The sequence below is a fragment of the Nannospalax galili genome, unplaced genomic scaffold (genome assembly GCF_000622305.1).
Source record: "Nannospalax galili isolate Female #2095 unplaced genomic scaffold, S.galili_v1.0 scaffold221, whole genome shotgun sequence".
NCBI lineage: Eukaryota > Metazoa > Chordata > Mammalia > Rodentia > Spalacidae > Nannospalax > Nannospalax galili.
The window spans coordinates 437038-447171 of record NW_008344592.1 but is presented as its reverse complement, the minus strand read 5'-3'; the positions used below and the strand labels follow the sequence as shown (position 1 = coordinate 447171).

General features: G+C 48.8%; 1 protein-coding gene across 1 annotated transcript in view; it reads left to right on the top strand.

Moving 5' to 3' along the window:
* Positions 1-2678: 2678 nt before the first annotated feature.
* Positions 2679-10134, top strand: part of LOC103740189 (fer-1-like protein 4) — a 42380-nt gene continuing 34924 nt past the window's right edge. Inside the window, exons 1-14 of the mRNA XM_008840752.3 lie at positions 2679-2757; positions 3017-3072; positions 3398-3486; positions 3565-3664; positions 5579-5670; positions 5850-5891; positions 6152-6322; positions 6950-7010; positions 7107-7238; positions 7466-7528; positions 7742-7826; positions 8067-8226; positions 8325-8508; positions 9725-9911. Coding sequence (XP_008838974.1) covers positions 2679-2757; positions 3017-3072; positions 3398-3486; positions 3565-3664; positions 5579-5670; positions 5850-5891; positions 6152-6322; positions 6950-7010; positions 7107-7238; positions 7466-7528; positions 7742-7826; positions 8067-8226; positions 8325-8508; positions 9725-9911 — 1501 coding nt within the window. The remainder of the gene's footprint in view (positions 2758-3016; positions 3073-3397; positions 3487-3564; positions 3665-5578; positions 5671-5849; positions 5892-6151; positions 6323-6949; positions 7011-7106; positions 7239-7465; positions 7529-7741; positions 7827-8066; positions 8227-8324; positions 8509-9724; positions 9912-10134) is intronic.

The window sequence follows — 10134 nt, the reverse complement described above, 5'->3', positions numbered from 1 at the left end:
GGTCATAGGACTCTGGCTAAGATCACTGACTGGTTGCTCTTAACTCCAGTTCCAAGGGATCCAACACCCTCTTCTGGCCTCCACAGACATTGCAAGCACGAATGCACTTACATACATGCAGGCAAACACTCATACACATAAAATGAAAATTTTTTGTCTTTTTGAGACGGTCTCCTTGTAGCCCCACCTGTCCTGGAACTCACTATGTAGACCAGGCTGGCCTCTAACTCACAAAGATCCACCTGCCTCTGCCTCCTGAGTGCTGGGATTAAAGGCGTATGCCACCACACCCGGCACCAAAATGAAAATTTAAAAAAATTTTAAAATGGAATTTGAAGACGGAAGTGGGAACCAGAGACAAGCATTCACTCAGTGGAAAGGAATGAAGGGTGTGCACTGGAACATGTGATTTGTTTGGTTTGGCTTGAAGACAAGGAATATAGGGCAGCAGCAACAGGTAAGATTAGACCATCAGAAGAACTGATTGTAGCTTTGAACTAAAATGGTTCTTGTGCTTCATCTTTTCCATCTCACTGGGGGCTGAAGATAAGCTCAGTTTCTATAACACTTGCATAGCATGCAGGAAGCCTAGGTCTGATGCCCAATACCCACAAATCAAGCATGGTGGTCAACACCTGTAATCTCAGCACTTGGGAGGTGGAAACAGGAGGATCAGAAGTTCAAGGTCATTCTCAGTGTAGTGGTTTGCATGAGAAATGTCCCCCATAGGCTCACATATTCTTGAACACTTGGACCCTGGTTGATGGTGCTGTCTGGGGAAGTTATGAACCCTTTAGGAGATGGAGTCTTGCTGGAGGAAATGTGTCACTGGGGGTGGGCTTTGATTACCTCACCCCATTTCATGTTTGCTCTCTGCTTTTTGTGTGTGGATGGAAATATGGTTTCTTAGCTTCCTACTATAGGCACCTGTTGCCATGTCTTTTAAAGTTGCTTGGTCATGGTATTTTATCACAGCAACAGAAAGTAACTACTACAGTAATCAGTTACATAGTTGAGGCCAGACCTTGTTTCAAAAGACCAAAACCCCAAAACACACAAAGCAAAACAGAAGAACAAAAACCCCACCCCAAATAGAAGTTGTCTTTTTAAAAATTAGTTTTATTTTATGAGTGTTTTGCCTACATATATGTAAGTGTACCTGTGTTATACAATGCCCATGGGAACCAGAAGAGGGTGTCAAATTCCCTGGAACTGGAGTTATGGACAGTTGTTAGCAGCCATGTGGGTGCTGGGAACTGAACCAGGGTCCTCTGCAAGAGCAGCCAGTGCTCTTAACCTCTAGGCCATCTCTCCAGCCCCTCCTTTTTTTGAGACAGAGTCTCACTATATAACTCTAGCTGGCCTGAAACTCACTATATAGCCCTGGCTGACCTCAGTCTCACAGAGATCCACATGCCTCTGCCTCCCAAGTGCTGAGATTAATGCATGGGTCAACATGGGGTCCTTAACCCCAAGTTAAAGAACCTATGACTTCTGCTTATGAAGCACAAAGGACAACTACTTCATGTAGGCTAAGGATGCATTCAAATCTCCATTAATTCAATAAATGTGTTGACTCTTTGAAGCACTAACATAGGGGTTGGGGGGTCATTGAAAAAAATATTTTATTTATTATTTATATTTATGATGAGTGTATTGCCTGCATGTATGTGAGTGCACCCATGTCATGCAATGCTGTAGAGGTCAGAAGAGGGCTTCAGATTCCCCTGGAACTGGAGCTAAGGATGGTTCGTAGCTGCCATGTGGATGCTGGGAATCCAACCCAGGTCCTCTGCAAGAGCAGTCAGTGCTCTTAACTGCTGAGCCATCTCTCCAGCCCCTGGGGGTTCATCTTTACCCCATGTATTTATCCAGACAGTGTTTTTGTTGTTATTTTTGTTTTGTTTTGACATAAGGACTCTCACTACGTAGCTCAGGCTAGCCTTGAATTACAGATCCTTTTGCTTCAGCCTCCCATGTATTGGAATTACAGGTTTGTGCTGCCATGCTGGGCCCCAGTCAGTGTTTTGAGGGTCTACTATGTACTACATCTCAAGCTGAGTATTGAGAACACAGAATAAGAAATATCATGAGTACCGAGTGTGGTGGTGCATGCCTTTAGTCTCAGCTCTTGGGAGGCAGAGGCAGAAGCAGGCGGATCTCTGTGAGTTCAAGTCCAGCCTGGTATACATAGTAAGTTCCAGGCTAACTACAGGGAGACCTTGCCTCAAAAAGAAAAAAAAGGAAAGAAAGGAAGGAAGGAAGGAAGGAAGGAAGGAAGGAAGGAAGGAAGGAAGGAAGGAAGAAAAAGAGAAAGAAAAAAGAAAAGAAACATCATGAGGTTTATGCTCTTGAGACCTCATAGGCTAGCAGAGACCAGACTAAGGTTCTGTCTTCTCCATCCTTACCCTGTCCCAATTCCCACCCTATAAGAACAGGATAAATACTGGTACCAGTTTGCAGCTGGTATAGGTAGATCGGACTTTGCTGACAATAGAGACCTTCCCCCAGCTCTCAGTCCTCCTTCCTTCCCCAGTCATGACCTCCAATCCTTACCCCCTGTGTGTTTGACTAAAGGGAAGGGATTGCTGAACCTGCTGGGTGAGTCCAGTGAGTCATGGGCAACTCAGGTGGGCAGAGGGCAAGCAGGCAGACTGAGAACCAGTGGCTCTGAGACCATGGCTCTGACTGTGTGTGTGAGGCGCCTAACAGGGCTACCAGGGACCCATGACCGACAAGTGACGCTCTGCTTTCGTGGTGAGGCTTGCATGGATGCTCTAAGAGTCTTTGGAACTGGGGAGCTCTGGATTCTTCAGTCCCTAGACCTCCAGCTTAAATCCTGGCCAGCTTATAGCCTTTTCTTCAGCTGTATAGCTTCAAACCTTTGCCTCCTTCTAGCTTTATCTTCTGCTTTTCTAAGTGTGAATCAGGGGGTACTAGACACTGGACCAAGGGTGGCGGGGGGAGTGACTTTTTGCATAGGGGCTGATAAATGACTAGTTTCAGTCTTGAGCAGGCTTTACCCAGAAGACAAGAAAAATTCACTGTGGCAGAGAAGCAGATGTTGGTGAGGTCAGTACCATTGGTCTCCTGGCTGGAGAGAAGCCAGTCTGTTTTCTTCTAGGTCCATCCTGGGACAAAAGTGTTTATTCCTGGTCTTGGGGACATGTAGTCTCAAGACTTGAGGGATTAGGTTTTGATTGGTAGTTAGCCCCAGATCAGTACTGTTTGGAGTCAACTCCATGTTGAAGGGGTTTATAATAGGTATGGGAGATAGTCCTAGAAATAGCCCCAAATTTGGAGGGTTGATTTCTATTTCAGGCTTGGAAATAGGCTCTGGAGATTGGTGTCAGGGTCAGCCAAACATTGGGTGTCATGAGCTTCCTTCTGTCCCTAGTTGTTTCAGTGGCCCCACTATGGGTCTCCACTGGCTGGGGAGAGTCTGTCTGTGCAGGTGGTCAACTGTAGCCGTGTGTTCAGCCCCAGGTGAGTAGTCTTGGAGGAGGCTTGGGAGTGGTTTGGTGCCATCTTTCTGGGTCACCCTTCTTCATGCCCTTCTTCTAGGCCTCTGGGGACCCTGGTGATATCCCTGCAGCAGGTACAGAATGCTGGGCACTTGGTGCTCCAGGAGGCTCTAGTGGATGAGAAACTGCGAGTGTCCTCGGTAAGCCGCCAGCCTTTCACCCTCAAGCCTGGGACTCCCTAGATAGAGGGTAAAATTTAGGGGAAAACTTAAGGGAAAATTTGAGCCAGATAGGAGTAGCAGCAAGTGCCCCCCACAGCCTAGTCTCCCTTCACTGCAGCCCCTGTGCATGGACCAGAAAGAGGCTCAGCTCTGAGTTCCAGGGGTGTGGTGAGCACCTGTTGTTCCCTGGATCTTGGGCAGGTTCTCTTCTTGTGGCAGAAAAGATGAACTTGCCAGGATTTTCCTGATATCTCACAGGTCATATATCCTAGGAGAGGTGTACCTGGCCTCAATTCTTTGATGTACTTCTTCCCATCTGAGAACTTGGAAGAGTTATTTAGCATCTCTAAGCTATTTCCTCATTTGCGTGATGTCGAGTCAGACCTAGTGTTGATTTTTTTTTTCTCATTCAGTCACTGGTTAAGTTCTTTCTTTTATTATAAACCAAGTATGATACTAAACAAAGGGGATTCAGTGGTAAGCAAAACCAAATAAGGATTTGCTTTCTTGGTGCTCTCTAGCTGAATGAGGGGGGGCAAATATCAAGCAAATATTCACACAAAAATTGCAAGGCTGGAGAGATGGCTCAGTGGTTAAGAGCACTGGCTGCTCTTGTAGAGGACTGGAGTTCAATTTTCAGCACCCACATTGTAGCTAACTGTCCTTAACTCCAGTTCCAGGGGATCCGATGCCCTCTTCTGACCTCCTTGGGCATTGCATGACACAGGTGCACCTACCCACAATCAAGCAATACACTCATATACATTAAATAAAAATAATAAATAAAATATTTTAAAAAACAATTGCAGGGCTGGAGAGATAGCACAGTGGTTAAGAACACTGATTGTTCTTGCAGAAGACCCAGGTTCGAACCCCAGCACCCACATGGCACCTAACAACTGTCAGTAACTCCAGTTCCAGGGGATCTAACAGTCTCTTCTGTCCTCCTTGGGCATTGCATGACATGGGTGCACTTACCTTGCAGGCAATACACGCATACACAAAATAAAATAAATAAAATAAAATAAAATCAATTGCAACTGATGTGTGTTACAAAAGCTGGGTGTAGAATAGGTTTGTGGCCTATTTGGGGGGTCAGGAAAGGTTCTAAGGAAGTAATGCTTGAGCTTAGAACTAAGTGGGGAGGGAAATAATTCAGGCAAAGGAACCTGGGGTGCAAAGCAAGACAGAAACCTAGAATGAGATGGAGCTGGAAAGGATGTCAGGGACCAGGCCATGCAGAACTGTTAAGGCCAAGAAAAGCAAAGGACATTTTTTGGGCCCCTTAAGAGGCAACTTGCACATTAAGGTTGGGTTTTGTTTCCTTTATTTTTTATTTTCCAGGGACGGGTTGGTTTGTTTGTTTACAACAGTGGTGGACTGAAACCCAAGCTTTCCTGCATGCTAGGCAAGCACACTACCAAATGAGCTGTATCCCCAGCCCTAAGAGAGTTCCTCTTCCTCCTTCTCCTCCTCCTCCACCTCCTCCTCCTCCTCCTCTTCTTATTCTTCTCTGTATTTGTGTGTGCATGCGTGCGTGCGTGCATGCGTGCATGCGTGTGTGTGTGTGTGTGTGTGTGTGTGTGTGTGTGTGTGTGTGAGCGTGCTTGTAGAAGTCAGAGGACAACTTCTGGACACTAGTTCTCCTCCACCACATGGATTCCGGGCATTGAACTCAGGTTGCCAGGCTTGGCAGCAAGCACCTTCACCCACTGAGCCATCTCACTAGCACCCAGCCCTAAGCTCTTAAAAGGTTGTGAATATTAACATTATTCTTCAGGAAGAACAAGTCACTACAGATGTAGCCAAGAGGATCCTGTTTAAGGATGTGTTGTCCTTGGGACTCTTAGCCTCATATTTGAGGGGACCTATGGATACCATATCCGGTTTCAGATCCAGGTGGAGCTTGACCTAAAGTATCAGCCCCCTGAGGGAGCTGCAGGAACCTGGGCAGAGGAGGACTTTGGCACACCCATTCGAGACAGGTAATTCTCTAGTAACCTGAGCAAGATCTGGTGGTCCCAGCCCAGATTCACCCTGAAAAGAAAGAAGTAGCCCCCCATTTCCACTCTGGATCTGCTGGATGCTGTGACCCTTGAAACTATGCTAAGCAGACTCTAGCTCTGTAGTCAGGTCTGGCTCTCTCCATGTCTCCTCTTCTTAGCTTGGAGTTGATCATCCCCAATGTGGGCTTCCAGGAACTGAAGTAAGTATGTGGGGGTGATTCAGGGTCACTGGAGTTAGTTTTAGGGTCTGGGATTAGGGTTGAATCAGTTATGAGGACAGAGGTCAAACCTAGAATCAAGATTCAGTTCTGGATTTAGAGTGATCTCAGGGTTAGGAGTGAGTCCTGGGAAGAGTGGGATCAATCTAAGGATCAGAGTCCCGTCCCAAGGTGAGTAACAAGGAATGCCCAGAGAAGCGTGACAGGTCCTAGGCATGACCTTTGAGGACCTTTCCTGTCAGGCCTGAAGAGGCCCGGCTAGAGCGGCGGGCAGTGTCTCTGGGGCACAGGCTAGCTCGAAGTCTAGGAACACAGGATGATGAAGAGAATGAGCTGGGCCTGGAGCTGGACCTGGACCTGGAGGATGAGCCTGATGTGGAGCTTTCTGGGGTTGTGTTCAGCCCCCTCAAGAGGTAACTTGTACCACCACGTACCTGCCCCTATACCCTTCCACTGAGTCAGTTTCAAACTCATACACATGAGCCCATACCCATACACACTCACAGACACCAGGGGTGGAGGGCGGATATCCTGGGGTCAAGGGTCATTCACTTATATTCAGAGTCAGTTATACTGGCTCACACACTGGTTTGTATTGAAATTTGATTAGGGCAAGTTTTGGTTGTTGTTCATGTGAGTGGTACAGCTTTGATAAGAGTGTTGGTACTAGCTGGGTGTGGTGGCACATGCCTTTAATCCCAGAGGCAGAGGTATCACAGAGATCTCTGTGAGTTCAAGGTCAGCCTGGTATACATAGTGAGTTCCAGGACAGCTGGGGCTATAGAGAGACCCTGTCTCAAAAAGACCAAAGGAAAAAAAAAAGAGTGTTGGCACTTAGCAGGTGTGAAATTTTTGTTGAGCAAACAAATGGCTCCAGGGCTGTGGGAATGAGTCAAACTCTTGACATAGGCTTGAGATGGAGGCAAAAGAGTAATCCTAAAGGACTCAGGGTCCAGAAGTTCAGAAGGCAGGGACTTCATCCCATCACCAAACAACTATATGGGTGGGAGGAGTGGAGCTGACCCTAAGCCTCTATGCAGCCGTGTCCCAGGCCCAGCCCGCAAGGATCCCTTCCAGGTGTCCAGAACCCAGGACTTCCAGGTACTGCTCTTCTGTCTTATTCCAATCCTCTTTTGCTGCTCCTCCCCAAACTCAGGCAAGTCTGGCTTCCTTTCCTCCCTTTTCTACATCCCTTAGGTGGGGATCACAGTGCTTGAGGCCCAGAAACTGGTGGGAGTCAACATTAACCCCTATGTGGCCGTGCGTGTTGGGGATCAGTACCGAGTGACTGCCACCCAGCGTGGAACCAACTGTCCTTTCTACAATGAGGTGAGCTAGACCAAGGAAGAGGGCAGGTCTGAGAGAATAGAAGGGACTCAGATAGGACCTGTCCCTGGAGAGGGCAGGGTTTGGGTGCAGGGGCCATGGGGGAAGAACAGGGCACCATAACGCCAAAAGGACTCTGTTCTCTTCGAAAACAAGATGTGGGGAAAGTTGACAAAGTGCCTCAGGTCTAACCTCACCTGTCTCACCTGTCTCACTCCACTTCAACCCAGTACTTTTTGTTCGAATTTCATGAGAGCCGGCTTGCCCTTCAAGACTTGCTGTTGGAGATCACGGTGAGTAGAATTGGAAAGAGGTCAGGAAAGGGGAGATAGCCAACTGGGTGTGGTGGTATGTGCCTGTAATCCAACATTTGGGAGGCTGAGGCTGGAAGATGGCCCCGAGTTTGAAGCCCAGTCTGGGGTACAGAGTGAGATTCTGCCCCCCTCCCCCTGCCCAAAGTGGGAGGTATGTGCCAAAACTCCAGGACTAATACTGCTCTCTCCCAGGCTTTTCATTCGCAGACCCTCCCATTTATGGCCACCAGGATAGGCACCTTCAGGATGGACCTGGGCATTGCTCTGGACCAGCCAGGTATTGAAACGTTTCATTGAAACGCATTGGCATGAACAAAGACCCAGGAAACTAGCTACCTGCGCCGACCCCTGTGCACCAACTTTGAGACCACTGTCTCTCCTGAAGGCTCACCTTTCTTGCACTCCTGCTCTTCCTCTGCGATGGACTGGAACCCCAGTCATTGTCCAACGCTCTATAATCACTCGGTGCATCCCTTAGGTGTCCCCTGACCCCTTGGCCTGTCCCCTCCAACCTCAGATGGCCACTTCCACCAAAAATGGGCTCCTCTGCATGATCCTCGGGACACCCGCGCTGGGACCAAGGGCTTCGTCAAGGTCACCTTGTCCGTGAGGGTGCGCGGGGACCTTCCCCTTCCACTGCCACCGCCAGGCCCAGGAACCACTTCGGACATCGAGAAGTGAGCTGGGTGAGGTGGGAGTAGAGAATTGCACGAGGCGTGGCCTCAGGGCGCAGAGCAGCAGAGGGCGGGAGGCTCCACTTCTCCTCTCTTCCTAGGAACCTGCTCCTGCCCCGTGGGGTGCCGGCTGAGAGGCCGTGGGCGCGGCTGCGCGTGCGCGTGTACCGTGCAGAGGGGCTTCCATCACTGCGCCCCGGGCTGCTGGGCAGCCTGGCCCGTGCCCTGCACGACCAGCATGTCCTCCTGGACCCTTATGTGCACGTGAGCTTTCTGGGGCAACAGGTAAGTCGCTCCCCCTATGCCGCAGCTCCAGTCTTTAAAAAATTGTTTATTTAAGGGACTGGAGAGATGGCTCAGCGGTTAAGAGCACTGGCTGCTCTTGCAGAGGACCTGGGTTCTATTCCCAGCATCCACAAGGCAGCTAATAACTGTCTGTAACTACAGTTCCAGGGGATTCCATGCTCTCTTCTGACTTCCGAGGGCACTGCACGACATGGGTGCACTTACACATGCAGGTAATACACTCATACACATAAAATAGAAATAATAAATATTAAAAAATAAAATAGTTTTTAAAAAATTATTTAATAAATATCTAAAAATTTTTATTTGTAATGTATGAATGTTTGCCTGCATGTATGTAAATGCACCATGTGGGTGCTGTGCCCAGCAGAGGCCAGAAGAGGGCCTAGAATCCCCTAGAACTGGAGTTACAGAAGGTTGTAAGCTACCATGTGGGTGCTGAGAACTGAAGATGGGCACATCTTCCTTTAGGCCTGCCTTTACTGTTTCAGTGAGTGGCACTAGCATTCATAGCCTTCCCTAACTTTACAATCTTGACTCTTATTCCTTTTTTTTTTTTTTTTTTTTTTTTTTGGTGTTTTTGAGACAGGGCCACAGCTGGCCTGGAACTCAATATGTAGATCAGGCTGGCTTTGAACTCACAGATATTCCCCTGCCTCTGCCTCCCAAGTGTTGGGATTACAGGCGAGTGCCACCACACCCAGCTGGTCCTATATTCCTATATATTTTAATTATGTGTATGAACGTGGGCTGTGTGCACATGAATGTAGTTGCTCATGGAGGCCAGAAGAGGGTGTCAGCTCACCTAGAACTGGAGTCATAGGTAGTTGTGAGCCACCTGATAGAAACATGGGCGCTGAGAACCCAACTCTGGTCCTCTGGTTAACTGCTGAGCCATCACTCCAACTCTTATTTATTTATTTATCTTTCATTCATTCATTCATTCATTCATTCATTCAGTTAGTTGTTAGTGTATTCCTGTATATGTGTGTGGGTAAGCAAGAGCAAGGTGCATGTGTGGAGGTCAGAGGACAATCTGCCTAGTCGGGTCTCTCCTTCCACCATGTGGGCCCCAGGGATCGAACTCAGGTCCTCTGTCTTGGCCACAAGCGCCTTTACCCGCTGAGCCATCTTGCCGGTCCTGCGCTAGAGTCTCAGTTCCGCCCTGACCCCTCTCCCCCCTTCTGGCCTTCAGGGTGAGACGTCAGTGTGTGGCAAGACGGCAGTACCTGAGTGGAATGAGCAGCTGAGCTTCGTGGAGCTCTTCCCACCGCTGACGCGTGGCCTTCGTCTGCAGCTGCGGGACAACGCGCCCCTCCTGGACGCCGTGGTCGCCACACACGTGCTGGACCTGAGGCAGATCTCGAACCCAGGGCGTGCAGGTGAGCAGATCTGACGGGAACGTGCAGCCGGGGTCCGTGCCTCCCTGCCTGACTGGTGTCAGCTTGATAGGCCGGGTCACCCCACAAAACAAGCTGCTTCAAGAAGGCCACGCCTTTTACCATGATTAGCATCCTCAGGAGGGTGCTAGCATCCTGATCGGACTAGCCCTTTCAGCGAACTGACCGCAGTCAGTATCCGAGTATCCAAACCCTTACTGAGTCC